This window comes from Podarcis melisellensis, assembly GCF_964234715.1.
Source record: "Podarcis melisellensis genome assembly, chromosome: 10".
NCBI lineage: Eukaryota > Metazoa > Chordata > Lepidosauria > Squamata > Lacertidae > Podarcis > Podarcis melisellensis.
Genome location: NC_138542.1, coordinates 56562433 through 56589208, shown reverse-complemented (window position 1 = coordinate 56589208; position 26776 = coordinate 56562433). Strand labels below are relative to the sequence as shown.

Here is a 26776-nt window from a genome sequence, read left to right as displayed (position 1 = left end):
TATATTGTGTTTCTGGTAAGCCAGAGTTGCACTGGCATTAGTAGGTGGCAGGGAGGGCTCAGTATATACAAATATCAGGGAAGGGCTGTAGCTCAGTGAGTGGTAGAGCATCTGCTTTGCATGCAGAAGGTCTCAGATTCATTCCTTGCCATCTCCAGGTAAGGCTGGTAAAGACTCCTATATGAAATCCTGGGAAGATGGTGCCAGTCAGCGTAGGCAATACCAATAGTCTGGCTTGATATAAGACTGCTTTTTATGTACACTGGGGCAGGTTTGTGCAAGTTGTTTATTCTAGTTATTGTGCCGTTCAGAGTGAGCGATGGGGTCCCAGATAATGGACATGCTTAACCTAGAGCAGGAATTTCCAAACTGTATGCGGGGCACACTAGTGCGCTATGGGAAGACTGATACTGGACAAGAAGAAATAAGTTTAATTATTGATAGTCAACATTCATCAAAGATGTTCCTGTTGGCTATTTCTAAAAATAATAATAATTCTATCAGCAAATTGTCCTGCCACATCTCTGTATCAGCTGCGATTGGATCGTTCATTCACTTCTGATGTGAATTCGTAGTAGAAGGATTATCTGCCTCAGAGGTAGAGAAAGTGGTGAAATTGTGCTTCTCTTGTCAGCTGTTTGGCTTTGTCCACCATGCTGTCAACTCTAGCTGTTCATAAATGATAGGTTAATACTGATGTTATCATACATTAGAGTGTCACTTATAAAGAATGTGATCTGTGTAGGCTGTAAGGGCTTGTAGTGAATGCTGATTTCTGCCATGTTTGACTGTGGAAAGGTACCGAAGAATCTGCATAGACTCCAGCTCATTAAGCAATTTAGCAGAGGAAGCACTTAAGATTGAGGCTACTAGTTGGGTGCTTTAATTCTCACCCGAAGATAATTGAAATGCTAAGCCTTTCTATCAGCTTTTTATTTCTAGTTGTGATTGCAAAAGTAGAACAATCAAGATTATAAAAAAGCTTCACAGAGGTGTCAGTAAATGTGCACTGGCTGCCTTGAGTAAGATAAAATAAAGGTAAATGATCCCTGGACAGCTGAGTCCAGTCAAAGGTGACTGGGGTGCCGTGTTCATCTCGCTTCAGGCTGAGGGAGCCGATGATAGGAAGTTTTGCTTCTGCACATGACTCTGGCAAACCGCTCTAAGCTGAAGCATTCCTTCCTCATCCACCCTAGAATGTTCAGTTCCCATTGAGTTCATGAAACATCGTACCCTGGCCTGTTCTTAATGCATGGTTGACCACACCTACGGAATGCGATAGTTATGTTCTTTTAAGTCTTGCTATATCAATCACTAGTAATAGTTTAATAAGGAGGTTTTCATGCCTGTCCAGTTCTGTGTTCCCTTTCCCAACCTTTAATCTACTGGTGATTAATGCCTATATGCAACCCTTGCATTGTATTTGTGTTAACCAATCAGCAACAAGCACATATGTGGCAATGCTGTAATATTCAATAAAAGGGACTCCCCGAGACATGCTCGAGAGATGCCTCCCATATGACACTTGTCATTCGTCTGTCGTTTATTTCAACCCAGCAAGCCGGCATTTCTCCACAGACAGCTTTCTGGGTCATGTGACCAGTAGGGAGGTATGACCCAACACAGATCCTTTGTAGTTGCATCTGGTGATATATAGGGCCAGCAATGAACATTTGTAATGCATTTGTAATGCACACAATGAACAGGTATGAACAGGTATTTGAGTTCATGTGTAAAGCATATAATGTGTGAAGAGCCTATTGTTTTATAGCAGATTTAGTCACGTTAAATAACTGTTGTTTACAGTTCTAGTTTACAGCTGATGCGAAGACAGGCTCTGGCAGATTGAGCAGATGAGACCAATAGTGGATCCAACGGTCAAGTAGGCAGTTTTGGCACGTGCTGTAAAGGGAAGTGTGGGACAGATGGGACTTGTCAACCTGGGAAGGTAGCCCATCTAGGAGAAGGAAAGCCTTTGCTGCCTTGCAGGAATTGGATAAAACAATTGTATTGGCTATTTGTAGTTTTCTGGCAAGTCTTCAAGAAACCTAGTATTGATTTTAAAAGCCCACAGTAGCTTGTATTTGTTTTTCTTTTCTCCTTTTGTTTTCTATAATGCATGCGCTTATTAAAAGACCCCAGGATTAGTGTTTCCCAACCTTGTGCCTCCAGCTGTTTTTGGACTACAGTTCCCATCATCCCTTGCCACTGGTCTTGCTAGTCAGGGATGATGGGAGTTGTAGTTCAAAAACAGCTGGAGGCACAAGGTTGGGAAACGGAACTCACAAATAACCTTCTGGCCAGGTTTCCGGAAACTGGTAATGAAAGACTGCTGGCATATGTAATGCTAGACATGACATATGAGACTATTAAATTTTATAAATAATTAAACACAAAGCTTGTTACATGCAGTAATAAATAAAAAACGAAACATGAAGGTAGGATGTGTTATGACAAGGAAAGTGAGGAAGGAAGAAGATCTGTTTTTTGTCTTTCTTCTAATTGCCACATCACTAGTCTTTAAATAGCATGTGCCTTAGCTTGATACCATTTAGCTTGATTTTATTTATCAATCAATCAGGAATGAGTATTGCATTAGGAAAAAATAAGTAATAAAAATGGTTTTGATACATACTGATGATAGAAAAGCATGCACAGAGCGAGAAGCACAAAATTAGTGCTTCCATTTCTAAAATTGTCTGGAACATAGACAATTTAGTAGTGGAGATTCTAAATTAATTGCACAGTTCTTACAGAAGCAGAAAACCAATGGTAAGCAGAAAAATGTGTTTTCTAGGTGCTCAGCATATGTTGCTATGTTAGCATTTTAGTTTTAATAAAAGAGCATTGCTTGGTGGGCTGTTTTCAAAATAAAGCCTATGTAGCAAATTTGCACGAGCTTCAGATGGATTCCAAAATGTACATGGACTGGATTTTGCATGTACCATCTCTTCCATTTTACTTGCTGGTCATCTGAGGGATAATGGGCAGGGATTCACTCCCAGAATTTTTTGGGGGAATTGGGGCGAATCAAAAATATTTCAAAAATAATTTGAAAGCTTTAATACTTTTACCAGGAGAGTAAAGCCCAATAAGTGCTGCATGTATATATATCAGTGGTATACAGCTAACATTGGGCAAATGTTGTCCCAAAAGTGGGGAAAAGGAAGACCCAGGTAACTACTGACCGATGAACTTAATATTGTTATCAGGGAAGGTCCTAGAACAGATAATTCACCAGTTGGTCTGTGAGCATTTAAGAAAGGATGCTATAATTACTAAGACCCAGCATGGGTTTCTCAAAAATAAGTCATGTCAGAATAATCTGATTTCTTTTTTTGATGGAATGACAAACTTGGTGGATCAGGGAAATGATGTGGACATAGTGTATCCTGATTTCAGTAAAGCTTTTGACAAAGTCCCCCATGATACTCTTATGCACATTAAGTGATGTGTGAACATGGCCAGTGTCTAACTACCATTTCAACATTCCAGTTCAATTATTTTCTAAAATAAAATTTCTTGCTATATTTTCTTGCTATATCAAGAAGACAGTGTTTTATGCATCATTTTTTCCAAAGTAAAAAAAAGGTTAAAATGAAAATGCAGCTAATCAACATATGCAGCTAATCAGTAAGTGTGAGAGAGTGTGCTTCATGTTTGTAGTGGTGCCAGTTTCAAATAAGCTTTTTTGAAGATAAGGAATATTTTAAGTAGCATTTTTCCATTACTAATTTTATGCACTTGAAAATAGTATTTAGAATTCCGCTCCACCCACCCAATATCCCACAGCTGCTTTGAATAAATGGACTGCTGCCATGGGCGGGAGACATCCAAGATTATGTAGTTATGTGGCAACTATTACAAATAAGCTTGTTAAAGTTAAATTTGTATTCAGAGCTGCTGATTTTTATATGCAAAATGCTCATCAGATTGACAGGTGGGAAGAGGACCCATATAACACCTGGCATAAACCTCTTTTTCCCCTGCCCAGCACAGGAGGAAAGTGAGCAAGCTGAGCAGGGAGAAAGTAGCCTCTCTGCCTATGGTCTGGCATCTGTCTGTGTTGCTGTGCTGAAACAGAAGAAAGAAAAAACATTTCCCCCCTAATTTATAGAATAGTCACAATGGTTTCAGTGTTTGTTTGGTTTGGTTTTTTTAATAGGAATTATATAGATTCCTAAAGGGGTAACCATGTTAGAATTTTTCAGGAAAAGACTCCCTCTTCCCTAAAATATACACTTGTACATGAGAATACAAGCTGTTTTGCTCTGCTTTCCTTTGGACCACATCAGCGAGGCCAAGGGCATCTGGGCAACTCAGAATACACTGGGCTTGTACCCTGGAAGGTCACTTTGGTGCTGCTAATGCAGCAATTTGACTACATCCTCAGAGGCACACTGCATTGTCTCTCAAGACAAACAGATGCCAACAACAACAAGAAGCAACTGATGAAGTGGACTGTCCCATTTGCAAAAGCCTATGCCATAATAAATGGGCTCATGGTTTGCCTACTACTTTTTGCAAAGTTATAGAACAATGCTTGGCTAAAGCTTGCAGTTTGTCTGAAGGAAGACAAGCCAGGAGCCAGGGTTTGACAACAAGTGGCACTTAAAAGCACCACAAGGGAATCTTGCAAGCTGCGTGTGATGCTTTGAATTTATGACACCACTGTGTCAGATTTGACATCATTGTGTCAAAGCCCCACTTCCTGTCAAATTTGGTTCATGGGAGATAATGACCTGACCTGCTGGCTAGATCATATTTCCTACTTCTGCAATAAGCCATGATTTGACCTATTGTTACATACAAACCAGGTCATTGAGAAGCTCATTATTGGATATGAGCATTATCTGGTGAGCAGCTTGAATGGCTTTTCTGTGCTTTGTTAAAGTTTGCATTTATCATGTTATGTTATATTTGTAGTCCAACTATCTATTTCTCTTACATACTAGGAGGATATTTTGCTATGAAAAGAAAATCTATAACTTATCTTGGACTAATAGATTTGTTTCCAGTAGAATTTGAGAATTTCTCTGTGTCACAAAGGTAGATAAAGTGGACACTCGGATTGCGAGCGTGATCTGTGCGGGAAGCACGTTCGCAACCCGCAGCGTCCGCAACCTGCAGCACCGCGTCTGCGCACACACGGCCATGATTCAGCACTTTTGCGCATGCACAAGCGCCAAAACCTGGAAGTAACCCATTCTGGTACTTCCGGGTTTGGTGCGGTGCGCAACCCGAAATCACGCAACCCGAAGCATTTGTAATCCGAGGTATGACTGTACTTTCTTTTCCTTAATAACAGCCATTCTGGGAAGCCAGATATGTCATTCAAATGCTTCCCACGCCTTTTAGAATATATTGGCATGAATCCCAGATACAGTTATCTGTTATAGTTTTGGTAACCTGCATTGGTAAGCTCCAGACTGAAATACTGCTATGCTCTCTATGTGACACTTGCCTTGGGGCTGCTCTGGGCATTCCAGATTGTGCTGTATTCAGAGAGTAGACTTCTGATGGGGGGCAGATGACTGACAGCTTGTGACACCTTTGCTGCCCATATGCTTGGTTGTGTTGCTATGAAAAGCCCCAAACAATTTGGATCCAGTATACTTTAAGGATTGCCTGAGTCCTAGTATCCTAACTTAGTCACTGAGGTCATCCAGAGCACTAGTGCTAGTTTTCCCCCATGTTAGAGGCCAACTATGTCAATGGTCCCATACTGTGGCATACTCTTCCATCAGACATGCTCGCTTTTGACATTCACATGTCCTTTGAATTAATTTTTATGCCAAAAGGCCTAGCCAGTTGATTGTCCATTTATTTTAAAGATTATTTTGTACTGTGTTTTAATAGTGTATTATGTTTTATTGTACTGTATACTTATTGTTCTGTACTGCCTTGCTGTTTTATGATATGGTGGTATACACTTTGGATAAACAAACCATGGTCTAGCATGTTGTGTGATCCATGACAATGTGACATTTTGAACGGAGGTCTAATTTGAGACAATATTGAAATGTGAACAGTGAAGATTTATACGTTGGACTTTCGAAAAAAAGAACAATTTTACTTTATTCATAATATTTAGAAACATTAGTGTTATTTTTGTAGCCTTCTTTCCTCTGCCAGTTCTCTTTCTAATTTTCACATAAAACTTCCTTTAACGATTTGATCATAAATGTAAGGACATGTTTCCCCATTAAACCTTTGCATGCTAATAGTTAATGGTTTAACTGTTTGGCAAAAATCCAGCTCTTTTGCATGAATATTGTTATGCTCTCAGAATATGGCTATTTCTTATACCCTTGATATGTGTGCATGCATAATCTCTAGCATTATTGAGAGGTATTTGGCAGACACTAAGAAAAAGCCACTCCAGCACTTCAGTGGTACTCTAGTAGTTACATATTCAAAAGGCAATATGCATTAAAACTAGTGTTTAAAGGGAAAATGATATATTCACTTTCATTTCTCTTTAACTCATCCTTGGTACAGTTTTCATTATGCTATATATCAAGCAGCAGGAAAAAGTACAGGGATATTTTTTTAAGCACGTGTAACAGGAACTCACTAAGTTGTGACTTGAATGTGTATATATATATATATATTGTGAAACAGTAAAATCATTTATTATTCATAGCTGTCAACCAGTTAAATCCATCCAGTCACTCAGTTGTTGTACTTGGGCTAGAAGGCTGGTGACTATGGTACCAGCACATGGCTGGAGAACATGCTGCAACAGCACCATTGCAGGGACAACCCAGGAGCCTGGGAGGTAGATATACAGTAGTAGCTTAATTACTATATCTGGTTAAAATTAAGAGAAATTATTGACTGTAAGCATACTCATATGAGCTACTGCACCATTAAATAAATGTAGGGTAAGATGCTGTGGTGGTGTTCTGCGGTGTCTTACTTGTGTCACAAGCCATATTAGGACTTTGTGAGGCATCTAATTATAAGCCTGCATTTTTATCAAAGCTTATATATTTCAATCAAGGCTTGTATTTTAAAATGAGCTTAAAAAGGATTTTCAAATGTTTCATGCCAGGCAGAAAACCTTGGCTATCCTCCTAGACAAGGGGGCCCCCTTGATTTATAGCAGGAAAAACAATTCTCAAAGTCATAAAAAAAGGGAATTACATACACTGCCCTTGCAGGTTGAGAAAACACAATTAGGAATGGGCAAATAGTAAAATGATACCTTCGGCCTCTCTTAAACCTTGAGCTAAATTTTCAAAAGCCAGGAGCAAATGGGGGAAAACATCTAGCTGACAGAAAAAAGAGAGCATTTTTAGGAAATCTTCTAAAGCTGTTTCTTTCTTAAACTGAGAGAGTTAAAAAGGGCAATAAATGTTGGGAAAGGCAACTGGCTTGGCTGGAGAAGAAGAAGCTTCTTCCTATTTTATTTTGAGGCTAGAAAGGAGGGTGAAAGGGGGAGGTGTAAACTGAAGAGGCTTCTCTTTAAAAGCTGTTTTTTACTGAGTTCCTTCCTTTTTACTTTACAAAGGTTTTATTCTTTTAAAAGGCTACCTATGATAATGTATGAAATATATTAGCTTAAATATATTGGCTTAAATGTAATTATGCAAAGGATTTAAGAAATGCTAGATTCTTAGAGTCATATTGCAATAGGAGACCAGAGGGGCAAATGAGCCTAGCCCCCCTTGCCAGACAGGAGACGCCATCGAACACTCCTGATATATAGTTGTCAGGCATTTGTTTAAAAGACCCTCAAATGAAGGAGATCTTTCAATGATGATTAACTCAAGATCCTTGAAGATAAAAATTTAAGATTAACCATTTGTTTTAGAAGGCAATAGGGCAAGGAGGGCAAGAGGTGAGCTGGTAATTAAGATTCCATGTAAGATATATTATTACTTATTTGTCATTTATATATAGCTCTTTGTCTCCCTTATAAGGATAGAAGGAAATGGGTGTATCTATTGTGATTGGTTCTAGCAAACAACCAATAGGAATTTCAACCAGGCTGATTGGACAGAGGCAGCCACAGGAGGAGCAAAGGGGGCTGGATTAAGGGAATATAAGTGCTGGCCAGAATGGCAGGAGGGCAGGCCAGAGCTTGGTAACCATATACCTCTGAGCCTCTCATTTATTTGTCTGACAAATAAATTATTATTTTAATTTCTCTATTGCTGCATTGAATATTTCATTCCAGCTAAGCGTTAACCACAAGCAGAGGTGCTACATTTGCACTTGTGTTGGCACTGCTACAGAAGTGACAGCTACTATTGCTGGCAGACTGGCATCATGCAAAGCTATCAGACGATACAGAACTGGGATGTCACCACAGTGTGTCTAGGGATTAATTAACTGAGGTGCATCTTAACAGTGTTTCGGTCAATAAAGACCCAGCTCTGTACCTGATATTAAGGTGCCCAGTTACAAAAAAATCATAGCTTGTTGACATCCATCTGTCTGGGAGACAATGAAGGAGTTCGCCTTTGGAGGTGAAGTCAAACAGTTGGAAGGATACAGTGCCTGCTGTGGTTGTAGAGACCAATATGGGAGATACTGTTGTAGCTGGAGCTGATGAAGGTATTCTCTTAGCGATCATTATGTCCTGCCTGCTCAATAATTACCCCGGTCAGGAGCAACCACTAAGCATCAGGTTCTTTCGATTCTCAGTAAATGGAGGACAACAAATAGCAGAAGCAAACTTTATTAATTACTAAAATAATAAGCACAGAAACAGGTGCTGATATACAAAGTAAAGATAATTAAAGGATATAACAGAATACTTAAAGATAAAGTTGCAAAGCTAGCTCAGCCATTTGTCATTCCTGCCATGGGGGACCCCAACTACAACGGCTGATGGCACCCCTTATCAAGCCAGTGTGAGGTGCTAGACACTGCTGGAAAGCCTATGGCCGAAGTACCATTGAATTGCTGGAGCTGGGGCCTTATATAGTGTCTGCAGAGGCCCTCTGGCAAGATTACATAGTCTTTGATACAGATGTTAATGATGTTATGCTGTCAAAGGCAGTCTTTGAAGTGAGCTAGTTCCTTTGTTCTCATGCTTCTTAGCTCTGCCGCTGGCTAAGCCATTACTTTATGCTGGCTATGCATAGATCATAAAAGGTCTTGTGTTGATGTAAAGGGACCCCTGCAACAGTTAAGTTTAAATAGGATCACCACCATCAGATGCCTCTTCCCTGGCACTACACATTCCTCCTCTGGTCACTGCTATGGATGAACAACTTGGGAGTATTGAAATCAACATTAAAAGTCCCAGTTGTGTTGAAATTTAACAATCTTAGTAAGTTGGTTTTAACACTCAAGTGTCTTCTGGAAATACCAACAGCAGACCCACCAAGTGTCCCTATTTTCCAGGGACACCCCTAATTTAGAGAAGCAGTCGCAGTTTCTGATTTGATCCCAGAATGTCCCGCTTTTCCTTAGGATGTTCCTATTTTCATTGGAGAAATGTTGGAGATTATGGAGTTATCCAACCCTTGAGCTGTCTGAAAGCAATCCTGTATAGGGAAGTTTTTTAAATGTTTAATGTTTACTACTACTATTACAACATTGCTTTCCACCCATCACATATGTAGGTGAAAAACATATTTATGAATGTGTGTGTGTGTGTGTGTGTGTGTGTGTTCAAAACCATATGACGTTTGTCTAAATGTTGTAGAGGGGCATGTTTCAAAGAGAATTGACCTGATTTTTGTAAGATATCCAGAACTTAGTTTCCAGCTTGGTGTAATCTAGTTCTGCAACTGTGACAGATTTTAATTGTTTTCATTGTTATTATTGTTTATGAAAAATCTGTTATTCAGTTAATAGTGTTTGCTTGGGGAATCTCTTACACCTGTTTAAGAAACATACATATTTTCAATCTGTAATTAGTTGATCACACTGATTTGTATGGGGTATCTTTTGCTTGGCTTCTGCTATTGATCATTTATGCGGTTTATGTCTTAACCTTCCTTACAAGGTGCTCAAGGTGGGGGATAGGCTAGGCTAAGAGATAGTGACTAGGCCAGTGTTATCAAGTGAGCTTCATAGCTGAGTGCAAATTTGAACCTGAGTCAGACCAGCACTAATCCAGCATTCTAACCTCTACTAATATTCAGATTCCTCCCCCTTATTTCTAATGACAGTAGCATTTTATATAGTGACAGTTAGTCTCTCAAATTATACAGCCCATCCCTAATGACATATTTATATTTTTTCATTTCAATAGTCCTTTTTTTTTTTACTCTTGCAGGCATTTGGACAGTCATTCTCAGTACACCGCAAAGTAGCTGAAGATGGTGAGACACGTGAGGAGACACTCCTCCAGGAGTCTGCATCAAAGGAAGCCTATTACCTAGGGAAGATTTTGGAAATGCAGAATGAATTGAAACAAAGTAGGGCTGTTGTTACCAACGTTCAGGCAGAGAATGAACGACTGACGGCGATTGTGCACGACTTAAAAGAGGTAAATCTGGTTTTAAAGTGGTGTGAGATGTAGACTGGATTCTAATTACAGTTTGTTTAAAATGTAGCATTGTATTTCCATTTTTAGGCCAATTAAAAGTAGTCACAGGTTTGTTTAGATTCCATCTGAATGAAGACAACACTATGCCAAACTAGATCAATTCATGAATTAATATCTTTAAGCAGAATACCACAACATTTTAACAATAAGCAGATAGGTAAAGGTAAAGGACCCTTGGATGGTTAAGTCCAGTCAAAGGCGAGTATGAGGTGCAGCGCTCATCTCACTTTTCAGGCCGAGGGAGCCGGCATTTGTCCACAAACAGCTTTCCGGGTCATGTGGCCAGCATGACTAAACTGCTTCTGGCACAATGGGACACTGTGACGAGTGGCAGAGCGCACAAAAACATTGTTTTACCTTTCCGCCACAGCAGTACCTATTTATCTACTTGCACTGGAGTGCTTTCAAACTGCTGGGTTGGCAGAAGCTGGGACAGAGCAATGGGAGCTCACCACCATTGAGCGGATTCAAACTACCAGCCTTCTGATCAGCAAGCCCAAGAGGCTCAGTGGTTTAGACCACAGTGCTCCTGTGTCCCTGTTAATAAGCAGATAATAAAAGTGCACACAGAGGATTCCCCCCCCTTTCCTATGTTGGTCATGTGCTGTCCCTCTGGTGGTCAGTCCCTTTACCCTAGTAGAAGAGAACAAAGATGAATCAAGTCTCCAGACAATCAAGGCCATGTCTGCTGTTTGGTTTTGCAGAGAGCAGAGTCAAATACTCATGGTGGTACTTGCAGGTTTTCATTATGCTTTCTGTGTGTGCTTGTCCACTTCCTTGGTGCTCTGATCTGGCTCCAGTGGCCTATCACTCGAGTCACCGCTTATGCTCCCACAATTGGAAGCGTTTCAGACAATCAAGCACAGAATCCTAGATATTGAATTCCAAACCCTATGCAGTGCAGCCAACAAAACCTGTTCCCTATTGGGGTTGGGAATTCCACCCTTCACTCCATATTTACACCAGCTTTACGATCCCCACCTACACAGAGCTCTTTCCCTCGCAATATTTAATGTTTTACCATCTGCAGTTTTGCAAGGTAGATTCTTGAAAATCCCATAATCTGAAAGATACTGCCCTTGTGGCACAAAACAGGTCAAAACCGTCACACACGTTTTATTTTATTGTCCATTTTATGCAAAAATATATGGTAAGTATTTGGCCCCTTATTGAAGGATGGGATTTATTGCACTGACTCTTCCAGGGTGTCTTATCTGCTGAACAATTGTAGTAATGACATTGTGGAGAATGTGGCAAGATTTTTGAGCGATGCTATGAAATTTCCTCATGATGTCTGGCCAGTTTTATCCCAAAGTATCTCCTACTATGTTTTGTTAACTATGCTGTGTTCTGATCCATGTATACGATGCACTTTTTTATACCAATAAAGGAGATTGGTTGGTTGGTTGGTTGGTTGGTTGGTTGGTTTTGCTAGCCCCTGTTTGTTCTCAGATCAGAATTCTTCTATAGTCAAATGTTTATTTTCTTCAGAAATATTTTTTTCACCAGAAAATTCAGTGCCTCATCTGCATTGAGTGTTTTTCACTGTTTCTCAAAGTGCCTTAAGCAGTTAGTTGTTTAACATATTGGTTGCATCATTTCTTGCAGTTTAGGAAGCTGCATTTTCTCCCTCAAAGGTCAATTAACTTAGCTGGAAGCCTTCCTGCCTACTTGCTTTTAATGAATGATTCTTTGTTTATTGGCTCTTTATTGCCAGAAGTAATCCTTGGGATTTTCTGTAGATTGGGGAGTTGAGATTGCCTATGTATGCTAAGCAAAGAGGGTGCAGATTTTCATCATGGCACACACAGGGGGCTCTGTATCTCAAGAGCTTACACTGTTTTCACATGAGATCCTAAAAAAAGTGCCTTTTAGTGTTTTTGCTCTATTTCTGCTGAATGCAGGGCACATTGCAGAAAGTAAATTAAATGGGCATTCTTAGTAATTCAGACATTCCATTCTCATTATAGATAAACTATGGAAATACATAAACTATGCCATTTTGTGCGGATACCAGGGATGTGCTGGTGCAAAAACCACTGCATCCAAATGCTGTTTGGAGACAGGTGGCAGGGGCTTACGCAGGTAAAAATCACCTGTGGCCACAAACACATGCCAACACACCATCTACCATGCACACACACCCTGCCTCACACGTGCATGGCCAGTATCCAACATACACATGCACAGCAAGCATATCCCAGTGCACATGGACACATTGGCACTCCAAGGGCATGCTGATTGCAGTTCTCACACATGCCTTGTACTCACTGGCAGCATGGTAGAGCAATGCCAAGGTGTATAGCCCACTGTTCCTGGTCTGTGCTTGGAATCCCTTTTTTTAGGTTTTATACCCAGCCCCAATAACATGTTACTTACCAGAGCATGTGGTGACCTAGCAATATTCCCTCATAGCCACCTAGAATAGTGTTGTAAACAAAATCTGCCCTTATTCTCTTATGGGGTATACAAGAGCCCTTATAGAGTCCTTTGTAGGTTCTCCATCGGTAGGAGAAAATAACAGAGGCCAACCAGAGAATATTGAGAAGCTTCCTCTGTTGCAACAGGGTGCTCCCCTCACACGCAGGACAGGAGGAGGACCCAGAACAAAGGTGTGCCTCCCCTTATATAGACAGTTTGAAATTCCCTGCCCTGGAGCTCAAGACCACCCCCAGAGACATCATACATACAGAAGGGGTGTAGCCCAAGACCACCCCCCAGATACATCATCCCTACATCATAGAAAAGGCAGTCCACAATAGAAATCTGAGTGCTTTATTTATCTCCTGTCTGCCAGGTTATTTGATAATACCTTATCTGATTGCCTTTCCTGGTAGTCTGGCCATTCCTTTGAGATAGTAAAGGTAAAGGTACCCCTGCCCATACAGGCCAGTCGTGTCCGACACTGGGGTTGCGCGCCCATCTCGCTTAAGAGGCCGGGGGCCAGCGCTGTCCGAAGACACTTCCGGGTCACGTGGCCAGCGTGACAAGCTGCATCTGGCAAGCCAGGGCAGCACACGGAAATGCCGATTACCTTCCCGCTAGTAAGCGGTCCCTATTTATCTACTTGCACCTGGGGTGCTAGGTTGGCAGGCGCTGGGACTGAGCAACGGGAGCACACCCTGCCGCGGGGATTCGAACCGCTGACCTGACGATTGGCAAGTCCTAGGTGCTGAGGTTTTACCCACAGCTCCACCTGCGTCCTTTGAGATGGTAATCACTTAATTCCTGAGACAATGGGAAGGTTCCCTCACCCTCTCCCTCCTTGTAGAGGAACATTTGGTCAGTTTGGGAGTCAAAATGGTTTCAGGACTGCATTCCTTGCTGCTCCAGACATGTGGTTTATATATTTATGTATGTGTTTGCTTGGTACATTTATGAACATTTGTTACATATCTAAGACGTTAAAATTATTATAACAATAGTTAGGACCAGTGTGATTTGATACTTAAGGTTCTCTCAAAGACCCCCCAATGGGAAAATGGACCATTTACATCTCCTCCAGCTTTCTGCTCCCCCACTTGACAACCACTCTATAATCTTTTGTTCATAAATCCTTGCCCAGTTGCCTAGTGTGAGTATAAATCACTTCCAGGTGACCAGGCAAGAAAACCTTTCTATATTGGTAGAAAGTTGCTTATTTTTCTTTATGTTTTTAATGTTTAATATTTATTTTTGTTTTTGTAAATGCTGGAAGCCACCCAGAGAGGCTGGGGCAACCCAGTCAGATGGGCAAGATACAAATAAAATCATCATCATCATCATCCTCTAATCCTTAGAGTTTGCCATAATCATATTTGCCGGCAAGTAAGTTACTTTAGTGTTTTTGTGATATAGTAATTGCAGGATAATTTTTGTTGCAAAGTTGCAGTAGTAGGAGACCTGCAGCAAATGCTGGTAAATCATGGGTTGTAAATCAGAGCCAAGCCTGCCCTGCTGTTTATCAAGAACCTACATCAGGCTGCAAAGTTTGCAAAAAGTGTCTCTTCAGCTGTTAAAGCAAGTACAAAAGCTGCCAGTAATTGACTTATCCACCTCAGTGTTTGAGCAGTCTGGAATTGGCATAAGTTATTTTTAACCAGAAAATCAATACACAAAAAGGCGGATCAGCACTCATGTTTCTCAGTAGTGCTCTCTCATCTGTATAAATCTAGATGGTTCAGTCATTAGTTATTACATCGGGTGAATTCTAGTAACTTTAAGATGAAAGTTTGTGAGTCGGAGTGTGCTGTGAAGTTAGGTAAATTATTCTGTGCTCAAAGCAACATTGGAAGCACAAGCAAGACATAAATTGTGAAGGATTTCTCTCATTTGACTGAATCTCCACCCATAAAGCTATTTTTGATTGAGCAACTTGCCACACCAGTCACATACTAAGAGCATATAGTATAAACCATAAGTGGGGTAGAGCACCTAATTTTAAGTTATGACATTATTATATCTTGGTTTTTTTCATTTATTTGTTGAATTGGTCCATTGTTTTTTCCTTGTGTTAAGTATACTTCTTGACATGCATCTTTAATAAATCTGTCTTCTTCTTATTTTTTTAAAAATTGTGACTGTTATAAGAAAAAAAACTGCTCCTTTTCCCCTTATGGGATATCCAAGAGCCCATATAGAGTCCCTCTGTAGGTTCTCTATCAGGAGAAAATAACAGAGGCCAACCAGAGAGTATTGCGAAGCAAAGCAGCTAGTAAGCATGATTTTTATTAAACTATTGCAGCAGGGTCCCCCACTCCTCCCACGCAGGAAGAGAGGCGAGGAACCCAGAACATTGGTGTGCAAGCTCTTATATAGACTTTTGAAATTGCCTACCCTGTAGTTCACGACCACCCCCAAAAACATCATACATACATCACAGAAAGAGGTGGTCCTCAGCAGAAATTTGAGTGTGTTGCTTCCCTCCTGTCTGCCATGATACCTGATAATGCCTTATCTGATTGCCTTTTCTGGGTAGCCTGGCCATTCCTTTGAGATGGTAAATACTTGGTTCCTGAATCTCTTACGCATATTGATAGTGTGCTCAGTGTTAAGTTGTGGGTGAACATATCAGACGACGCAGCGATTTCTCCAAAGCAGCTCTTTATTTGTAAGCTGGAACTGAACTGAACTGAACAGCAAACAGCTCAGCCAGCCTGCTTTTATTGGCATCCGGCTGTCAACATTGTAACAACAACAACCCAGGGTTTCCTACCTAAATTAACTGACGTGGACCTGAGTGAAAACTATATACACGATACTCCTGGTGGCCAGGGTGAGAACTTCAATACATAACACTCAGCTTAACAGATACTTGCCAGACTGTATTTACAGGGAGGTGTAAACCCCTACAGTCCAAAGATAAATTGAAAGCTTTCCCCATTTCCTTCCTCCTCTCAGATAAATATTTGAGATCAATTTGGGAGAGTCAAAATGGCTTCAGGATTGTTCTTCTGTACTATTTCAGACACGTTGTTTATATGCTTATGTATGTGTTTGCCTTGTACATTTATGAACATTCATTTTATATATATAAGGCCTTAGAATTCCCATAACAATGACAATATAAAACATGTCCAATTGTCTGTATTTCTTGGTATTTTAGAAAGCTGTTTTGAGCTTGTGATATAGTATATAGTGCTAAGACTCTTGTTCCTTTTTCTTCACTCCCTTGTTTGATTTCATTTGTTTTGGTGTAAAGCAAATATCCTGTTGGATTGCAGACCTCAGAAATATAACTTGTCTCAGAGAAGCTAATTGGACTGTTTGATCCCTAGAGGTTCTTTTGAATCCTTTATTTCTTGATTAGTTGGTCCCCCATTTCTGGCTTGTGATAGAAGCGAGGAACAGATTAATTATCAATTTAGATGTTGCTGTGAGGCATCTGATCAAGGCCTGTATTTTAAAATGAGCTTACAGATATATTTGCAAATGTTTCATGCCAGGAAGAAACCAGCTGGCTAAGTACTTTTTTCAGTTGTTTATCTTTCTGCTCTTCTGGACAAGAGCCCCCCTGATTTATAGCAGTAGCAGGAGACAAGTTTCTCAAAGTCGTAAAAGGGAATTACAGGCTGGGAGCAAATGTTACACTGACCCTACATATTACAGAATACAATCAAGCTGCAAAAACACTAATTAAGAGTTGGTAAATAGTAAGATTTATTGTTTAACCGAAAATAATACCATGTGCCTCCCATTAGACTCTAGCCATATTTTCCTAAGGTTTAAGGCAATAAATTTTGGGGAGAGCTAATGGGGAAAGCAGCTGGCTTGGAAAGGGGGGTGTAATTTGAAGAGGCTTTTTTAAAAGCTGTTTTTTTTACTGAGTTCCTTTTTACTTTGCAAAGGCCTTTTCTTCTAAAAAGCTATTTATGTTATGTATGAAATTTGTTGGCTTAATGTAATTAGGCAAAGGATTTAGAAAGTAAGAAATGTTAGATTCTTATGTTAGATTCTTATTTCATTGATGGTGTGTGAGAATGTGAACCCAAGATCTCTGTTTAGATAGAATTTAATACCACGAGCCATTTGTTTTAGCCATTTGTTTTGACATGCAGGGGCAACAGGTGATCTGGCAATTAAGGTGCATTGTCAAGGCAAATGTAAGATATATGCTACTTGTCTGCCATTTGTGGATAGAAGGAAATATAGCTCTTTGTCTCCCATAAAAGGTAATAGGAAATGGGTGTATCTTTTATGATTGGTTCTAGCAAACAGCCAATAGGAATTTCAACCAGGCTGATTGGACAGAGGCAGCCAAAGGAGGAGCAAGGGGGCTGGGTTGAGGAAATATAAGTGCTGGCCATCAGGGCTGGAGGGGGCAGAGCTTTGGTAACCATATACCACTGTGCCTCTCATTTATTTGTCTGACAAATAAATTATTATTTTAATTTCTCTATTGCTGCGTTGAATATTTCATTCCAGCTAAGCGTTAACCACAAGCAGGGTGCTACAGCTGTTTTGTTAAGATTTAGAGCTTGAGGAGGTAATGCATTCATTGAAATATGATAAGGATGGAAGATGAACAGCTGCCTGTTGTTAATCTGAAATGTTGATTTGCAAACATCCAGATGTCATTGTGTTTATGTTTTGGGAATAATTACAATTTGAGGCAAACTACTGAAGGGACAGGTTACAAATCCAGTGTCGTAAGTTTGTATACGTAAGCTTACATCCTTGAGCACGAACAGATATTCCTGTTTCTGCACTCTTATCTTGGGGTAGAAAGGTCACCCCACTATAGGAATACTCTTGGTGCCATCTCTGGGCACGTGGGCTGACAGCCTGTCTTGCAAGGTCTTTGCGTCAGCGGGGTCAGGATATTCACAGTCTATAAGATCTGCCATGAATCCTTGAAGAAAGAATTTGGGAAGTTTGGGCCCCTGCTCGGGTGGCTGCACTTTAGGTTTGGGTAACCTGTCCCTTCATTACCCAATGCTTTTACATCTAATGTGATGGGGGGGAGTGCTAGTTTTTTTTTTTACCAGAGCAGAATAATAATTATGTTACTGTACTGTTTTAATAAAATGTTCCAAATGAAGGAGTGAAATGTTGCCTAACATTTGGGAGCCAAACTAGATGTGGGACAGGAGATCTATGAATAGAATAGAATCACTTTTTTAAAAACAAAAAACAAAAAATGGTAACTAAAAGAGGGAGTAGTTTGGAATCACGGTACACTACTGGGGGAAGTAGGATAACTCTTTCGCTCTGCACCAGTTTTCCAACTGAACTTTGCCTCAAAGTTGCACTTGAGTGGTCTTGACTACTCTACAGTAAGACTAAAAGCTGCACCCTGGTAACTATGAATAATTTACACCAAATTAAGAGGAAAGTATGTTAATCTTCTAATTCAGTTGCTAGCTTATTTTGATGTAACCTTTATTTTAATTGCTATAACATTGGTAGGAATATTTTAACCACAGAATTATTGATTTAGGTTTGGATGACTGGTAGCCTTTGGAGGGTTATGTTCATTTCCCTCCTTGTAATATCATTATATCTTTCTTTCTTGAACAGTAGTAGAGAAAAATAACTTTATAACTATGATTTTTAAACTATTGTTTATGTAATCAATTATCTTTAGTTTATCTTTGATTTGTTACTTGCATGCTTTGAAGTTTCAGTAAAGTTGTTAAATGGCTAAATTGGTCTCATTTCTGGGAATTGGGCACAGATTCCATTCTAAAAGCAGAAGATTATTGGTGGCCCATTTTGCCCATACAACATATCAGTTCAGATGGCCAAAATTAGCTGTGAAAGAGCAAAGTATGAAAGGATGTTCTCTTTCTATACCAGCATAGTAAAACATTGGTTCTTTTCTGTGTGGCATTCTGGGAATCACTACTGCCCTCCCTTCTTACCTTTCTTGAAATACTCAAGTTTCACCTTTTAATCCTATAGCTATCTTTATAATCCCTCTTTGCACATACCAAAGATGTACCAGGCACACGCATTCCTTTCTTTAGTTCATCCTAAGTTTACCCTGATATATTCTTCTTCAATATATAATTGATTATGTGCTCTTATGTTGTGATCATAACATTAGTTATTTAGACATATTATAATCAATCTTAGTTATAAGTGGATTAAGAGCTTTCATACCTGTCTAAGCTCTACCTTGTTTAACAGTCTTTGAACTATTGAAGATTAATGTGTATATGTAATCCTGCCTTGTACCCGCCTTATGCATATGTTAACCAATCAGCGATGAGTTTCTTTGTCTTTATGTTAACCAATCAGCACACTGGTGGCAATGTTTTTAATACTCAATAAAAGAGAGATTCTGGAGGCTTGCCAAAAGGAACGTCTCTCGGATCACCAACTTACTTGTCTGTCCTGATTCCCCACTCCTACAAAAGTAGATTTTGAACTATGCAAAGAGATATCCATTCTACTTGGAATCTCTTTCCTCATGTGAAATACCCATTCTTCTGCTTCCTGTTTGGAGCTACAGTAAGCCCAGTTGCTCAACTATCCCATAATTGTTGCTGAATAAGGTCTTATAGAAGGGCAAAACACATACTGTGTAGAAGACAGATCCTCTGACCTCCTTCCCCTTCAATCTTATATCTTGAAAACCAGGTGTATAGTGTTAGTTGAACTAATTAACATTCCTATCATGGAAGATTTTCTGTTCATTAATTCTGTCTTCTAACCTCCAGGCACACCAGAATCTCCAGTGGCTGCTCTTTTTTTATTTTTTGCAAGCCCAGCAGCTGTTGTACAGTTATCTGCCCAGATCAGATAAGTTTTAACGCATTGTCTACCATGCTTCACAAATCTGGATGGCTTCTAAAGTCCCCACTGTTCCTGTGTTTTGCTGGGGGTTTTATCCCTCTTTTGTTTGTTATGCATTTGACACAGAGCAGCCCCTGCACCAACCCCCTCCCAGAGCAACTTCAGTGTACAGCAGTGGCGGAAAAGCTTTGCCCATGTTGTGAGCTGGCTTTATGCATCTGCTGAAAAAGTTATGTTTGTATTGATGAGACAAAATCCACATGCTGTGCATGACTGCAAGAACGCATAACTGACTCACTACGAGGTGAGCTTACTCAGGCAAAGTGTTTTCCTGTGTGGCTAACAATCACTGTGAGAACAAGCTTTCATTCTTTCTTTATCACAATGCAATTTTCTTTATCATAATGCAATTTCTTACTTTATCTTATTTGGTACATTAGAGTGAAAACAGGTTTTTACCATCAAAGCAAGTGAAACATTCATTGCTGCAACCTCTGCAAAACCATGCACAACAAGAATAGAGTATGGTGGAAATCAGTGTTTTACTTCAGCACTCTACAGCTCTTACAGCAGCTCTTACATAGTTCCTTTTCTTATAGTGTCCCCTGAAATGAGACTGTCTTCTTAAACCATTTCTGTGAATGGCACCCATGAAAAACATCCTTTGTGTTGGTTCCCACTGAACAAACACCACTTTGGCTTCTAGTTTGTTACTACTATATAACTCGCATTATTTTTATTTCTGTTTCATGAAAAACTAAGACTTTGCCTGTTTTTCTGGGACAGTTATGACATTATACCAAAGATAAAATGATGTCCTAATGATAAAGGCAAAAGAGACAATGCTATGCATTACAATGTGTGCTTGGGTCCCATTCTCCATGAAGATTCTGCTTTATACCTTAATTCTCTCGTTGACTGAAACCCTAAAACTCTTTATCAATTTGGCACTTTCATGATACTGCAAATAGGTTCTTGGCTCTCATTATCTAATCTAATAGTTTGTTCTGTGATTTCCCTCAGTACCCCTAAGTGAAAAATGGTAGTGATGAAAATGGCAGGAAGGTGGATAGTGAGAAACCCATGCACTCCACTTTAATGACTTTTTAAATGTATGATTCTGTGCCAGGCAAGCTGTTTACTTTTAGCCATTCTCAACAGCCAAATCCAGTCAGCATCCAGGAAGAGGACACAGGGTCATTCAGAGGTCAGACAGTGGTCTCACTCTTTCATTGTAATGGTCAAATCCACTGTTAAGCTTCAGGATTCAATGAGGTTTTGGGTGACGAATGCTTCAGATATATATAGCTGCCTTTCACAGCTTCCCTATTTGCTGGGTTGTTTTTTATAGAAAAACCAAGGTGACAATGTTGTCATTGACACTGTTAAATTATTGTTTATCATATTTTAGTATGGTGCACCAACTTCTTCTTTAGATGGATGGCATCCAATATTAGCTAGAATAGACTCTTTGAAATAATTGATTTAAATGGGTGTATTCTGTCTAATGTTGGATATCACCTACTTTCTGTTAGGCAGTATCTTCCCAATCTTCTGACCCAAATAGATTAATTCCTGTTTCCACTAAAACTACAAAAGGGGTTCTCTAATTATTATTAATAATAATAATAATAATAATAATAATGTCAGTAATAATTTTTCTCAAACATATGAACTTTGTCTCCAACAACTTCAGCAACCATTCCTTCGAATTAAACAATAATATGACTTTCCATTTCTTTTTCATTGGGATGGTTTTAGTTGCTGCCTCCTGTATAATGTTGCGAGCCTCCACCCATAGTTCTTCAGGCACTCTGTCCAGCAAATCTAAATCCTTAAACCTGTTCCTCACTTCCACTGTGTATTCATAAGGGATTTGGTTTAGATTGTATCTTGCCGGCCCAGTAGTTTTTCCTACTTTCTTCAGTTTAAGCTTGAATTTTGCTATAAGAAGCTGATGATCTGAGCCACAGTCAGCTCCAGGTCTTGTTTTTGCTGACTGTATAGAGCTTCTCCATCTTTGGCTGCAGAGAATATAATCAATCTGATTTCGATGTTGCCCATCTGGTGATGTCCATGTGTAGAGTCGTCTCTTGTGTTGTTGGAAAAGCGTGTTTGTGATGACCAGCTTGTTCTCTTGACAGAACTCTATTAGCCTTTGCCCTGCTTCGTTTTGATCTCCAAGGCCAAACTTGCCAGTTGTTCCTTTTATCTCTTGACTCCCTACTTTAGCATTCCAATCCCCTATAATGAGAAGAACATCCTTCTTTGGTGTCATTTCTATAAGGTCTTGTAAGTCTTCATAGAGGCCTTACAAATAGCAGGGGAGAGAAGACAAGCAAAATGCGAGGGAGATAATGAAAGATACAGGAAATTGAATGCAGATTTCCAAAGAATAGCAAGGAGAGACAAGAAGGCCTTCTTAAACGAGCAATGCAAAGAAATAGAGGAAAACAACAGAATGGAAAGAACCAGAGATCTCTTCAAGAAAATCGGAAATATGAAAGGAACATTTCGTACAAAGATTACCATAATAAAGGACAAAAGTGGTAAGGACTTAACAGAAGCAGAAGACATCAAGAAGAGGTGGCAAGAATACACAGAGGAATTATACCAGGAAGATATGGATGTCTCGTACACCCCAGGTAGTGTGGTTGCTGACCTTGAGCCAGACATCCTGGAGAGTGAAGTCAAATGGGCCTTAGAAAGCACTGCAAATAACAAGGCCAGTGCAAGTGATGGTATTCCAGCTGAACTACTTAAAATTTTAAAAGATGATGCTGTTAAGGTGCTACACTCAATATGCCAGCAAGTTTGGAAAACTCAGCAGTGGCCAGAGGATTGGAGAAGATCAGTCTACATCCCAATCCCAAAGAAGGGCAGTGCCAAAGAATGCTCCAACTACCGCACAATTGCACTAATTTCACACGCTAGCAAGGTTATGCTTAAAATTCTACAAGGAAGGCTCAAGCAGTATGTGGACCAAGAACTCCCAGAAGTGCAAGCTGGATTTAGAAGAGGCAGAGGAACCAGAGAACAAATTGCAAACATGCGCTGGATTATGGAGATAGCTAGAGAGTTCCAGAAAGACATCTACTTCTGCTTCATTGACTATGCAAAAGCCTTTGACTGTGTCGACCACAGCAAACTATGGCAAGTTCTTAAAGAAATGGGAGTGCCTGATCACCTCATCTGTCTCCTGAGAAATCTCTATGTGGGACAAGAAGCTAAAGTTAGAACTGGATATGGAACAATTGATTGGTTCAAAATTGGGAAAGGAGTACGACAAGGCTGTATATTGTCTCCCTGCTTATTTAACTTATATGCAGAATTCATCATGCGAAAGGCTGGGCTGGATGAATCCGAAGCCGGAATTAAGATTGCCGGAAGAAATATCAACAACCTCAGATATGCAGATGACACAACCTTGAAGGCAGAAAGTGAGGAGGAATTAAAGAACCTTTTATTGAGGGTGAAGGAGGAGAGCGCAAAATATGGTCTGAAGCTCAACATCAAAAAAACGAAGATCATGGCCACTGGTCCCATCACCTCCTGGCAAATAGAAGGGGAAGAAATGGAGGCAGTAAGAGATTTTACCTTCTTGGGCTCCATTATCACTGCAGATGGTGACAGCAGTCACGAAATTAAAAGACGCATGCTTCTTGGGAGAAAAGCAATGTCAAACCTAGACAGCATCTTAAAAAGTAGAGACATCACCTTGCCAACAAAGGTCCGTATAGTAAAAGCTATGGTTTTCCCAGTAGTGATGTATGGAAGTGAGAGTTGGACCATAAAGAAGGCGGATCGACGAAGAATTAATGCTTTTGAATTCTGGTGCTGGAGGAGACTCATGAGAGTCCCATGGACTGCAAGAAGATCAAACCTCTCCATTCTTAAGGAAATCAGCCCTGAGTGCTCACTGGAAGGACAAATCGTGAAGCTGAGGCTCCAATACTTTGCCCACCTCATGAGAAGAGAAGACTCCCTGGAAAAGACCCTGATGTTGGGAAAGATGGAGGGCACAAGGAGAAGGGGACGACAGAGGACGAGATGGTTGGATGGTGTTCTTGAAGCTACCAGCATGAGTTTGACCAAACTGCGGGAGGCAGTGGAAGTCAGGAGTGCCTGGCGTTCTCTGGTCCATGGGGTCACGAAGAGTCGGACACGACTAAACAACAACAAATGTCTTTCCATCTTTGTCCACACAAGAGTCTTTTCAAATTTCATCCTGATTTTTAACCGGATAGTTGGTGTCTAACAAGTTCAATACTTTGGGTCCATTTGCTACTTTTGCCCCAAAAGTGATAATGAAGCCCCGTTTCCACAGTTGACCAGTAGCCTGCCAAATTCTGAAGGCATATTTGCTATTTGTGTAAATGTTAATGTCTTTGCAGCTAGGTGGCATGCCTTTGTTAGGGAGATTGGTTCAGCTATCTGTGCACCACACCCAAGGTCCTGTGGTTCAGCTTTTAGAACTTTAAATGAATTGGCCACAGTATATCAAGATTTTCTCATTCCATCGACAAAAGGATTAGTTTTGGGCTATGTAGGACTGCATCAGTAGATCTTGTCTGGGTTTGTCCTGTAATTGTTCTATCTGGATGCCGCCCCCCCCCCCCGCGCGCCCTTCCATCCTAAAGAGAGGGAAACAAAATTGCGGGATTAAGGCTTGTGCATCATTAAATAGATAAATTTTAGGCAGCTAACAAAATGGATCCACATTTCTTCAGTCTTTCTGCTGAAAAACCAAAGAAGACTATTACAATGTGGGACACTTTAAATGGGTGGCCAAAAACTTTGTTTGCCATTTCCACCAACTAGACAGTGGCCACTACAACTCGCAGGCAGCCCCCTGCTCCTTTTGCTTCTGGGTCCATTTGGGCAGGAAAATATGCTATATAGGCTTTTTGGAGGATCTAGGGATTGAGTTAATATATCAGACCCTACTCTCCTGTCTTTCAAGGACAAAGAGAGTGAATATTTTAGGAAAAAATGGTAGGCCCCAACTAGTGGCTGTGGAAAGAGCAATTTTAAGAGCCTTGAAAGCTGTTTCAGCCTCTTTGTTTAATGAAGCAGGTTCAGGAGAATCCTTTACAGCAAGTGTCACTCATGGCTTGGCCAATTCACCATATGTTGGTCTTGTTATAGGAAAATCCTTGGGCTCACTTGGATTGCCAAATAAAGACACCAGCCAGGAGTATAAGAGCTAAACAGCAGCCTGTAGGCCTGATCTTTGTTCAAAGACTGTTGCAACAGGTCTTCCATCCACCCCGTGGAAGAAGCCCTGAACAAAGGGGTGATCTCTCTTTTATTGTTGTTGTTGTTTAGTCATTTAGTCATTTCCGATTCTTCGTGACCCCATGGACCGGAGCACGCCAGGCACTCCTGTCTTCCACTGCCTCCCGCAGTTTGGTCAAACTCATGCTGGTAGCTTCGAAAACACTGTCCAACCATCTCGTCCTCTGTCGTCCCCTTCTCCTTGTGCCCTCCATCTTTCCCAACATCAGGGTCTTTTCCAGGGAGTCTTCTCTTCTCATGGGAATTGGAGCCTCATCTTTAGGATCTGTCCTTCCAGTGAGCACTCAGGGCTGATTTCCTTAAGAATGGATAGGTTTGATCTTCTTGCAGTCCACGGGACTCTCAAGAGTCTCCTCCAGCACCATAATTCAAAAGCATCAATTCTTCGGCGATCAGCCTTCTTTATGGTCCAGCTCTCCTTCACATATGCAGTCCATCATTTGATGCTACAGCCAATCAGTTATGAACATGCATGGCTGAACCAGTATTCAGTCTGAGAAATGAAAAGCAAGGGGCAATAAATGCAAAGCACTTATATTTGGAATATAAGGAATGCTAATTTGTAGTAGTCTGAATAGCTACATACCATAGATGCACACTCTAAATATTTTGATAACAGCAATTTAACTTGAGCATTTCTTCAGCACTGGAGATTGATGTGCACAGTTTATGATTAAATGCAAAATCCAGCAGAAACAAAACAAACCTTTCAACCCTTTCAAAAACCCCACCCCTATCTTGTGTCTTTCTCAGTGTCAATATCTAATTGGTTTAATTATAACCATTCCAACTCTCTCTCTCCTGGTGATTGGAATTGCAAAATACTCAAGGCATCAAAATAAATACTTGTATAATTTTAGCTCTACCTAATGGGTTATGTTGGTGTTGACAGACACAGACAATCTCCACTGTAATATCTAAAAAATGTTTTGCCAATGTATTTTGAAAAATGTCTGGCTGTTGGATATGAGAAATTAAGCTCACTAACACTCTGGAAATGCAGTTCCTCTTGGATTTAAAAAAAAAAAGACTGGTCAACTGAATCTAGTCCTTTCCATTTTCTCTTCCTGTACTATGGCCAACAACGCTCCATCCCTGCTTCTATTACTCTTGTGGAGCTACTTCTTTAGCTGCAGGAATCCCTGAAATGCAGGTATATGCAGGACAGTCTTTATCCTTCATCTTGGCAGTAAGATTCTAACATGTACATCTCCACGCTCCCTAATGATATCTTGCCTAGCAGCCAGAAGCCATATTCCCCGTTTTCATTTTTAAGACACTTGTGATTGGACATTCATAGCCTGATTCTGTGTATGCTTTTTGGGAAGGAAGGCTCAGTGAATCCAGTGGGACTTACTCCCAAGTAAGTCTGCATAGGAGCGCAACATACAATATTGTTACTACTAGTGCTGCAAGAGAATATGACATTTTCGACACTAGTCTGGTCAAAACATTTAAACATTTAAAGGGCTAAATAGCAAAATCGAATTCCTCAAGGCTGTCACAGTTGCTTGTGTTTGGGGAACGTAAGTTGCTTTCACATGAGGATATCAAATGTCAGCATGTTCTTTAGAAAACTTGAAAGAATCTGTACACATTATGTTTGTTGCTAGTGTGCCAGCTGCACCCGTTCCTTGAGATGTCTGATTTGGCCACAGCAACACACACCTTAATTACATCCTTTTTTCATTACTGTAACCTGCTCTAAATGGGGGCCGCCTTTGAAAACTGCTCAGAAACTTCAAC

At 40.3% G+C, this 26776-nt stretch overlaps 1 protein-coding gene across 19 annotated transcripts in view; it reads left to right on the top strand.

Moving 5' to 3' along the window:
- Positions 1-26776, top strand: part of BICD1 (BICD cargo adaptor 1) — a 132442-nt gene that overhangs the window by 46833 nt on the left and 58833 nt on the right. For all 19 annotated transcript variants that reach the window (XR_014172143.1, XR_014172144.1, XM_081926853.1 and 16 more), the window contains exon 3: positions 10241-10453. Coding sequence is in view for 17 of the 19 variants with exons in the window: in XM_081926853.1 (XP_081782979.1) it covers positions 10241-10453 (213 nt within the window). In the remaining 2 variants the exon portion in view is untranslated. The remainder of the gene's footprint in view (positions 1-10240; positions 10454-26776) is intronic.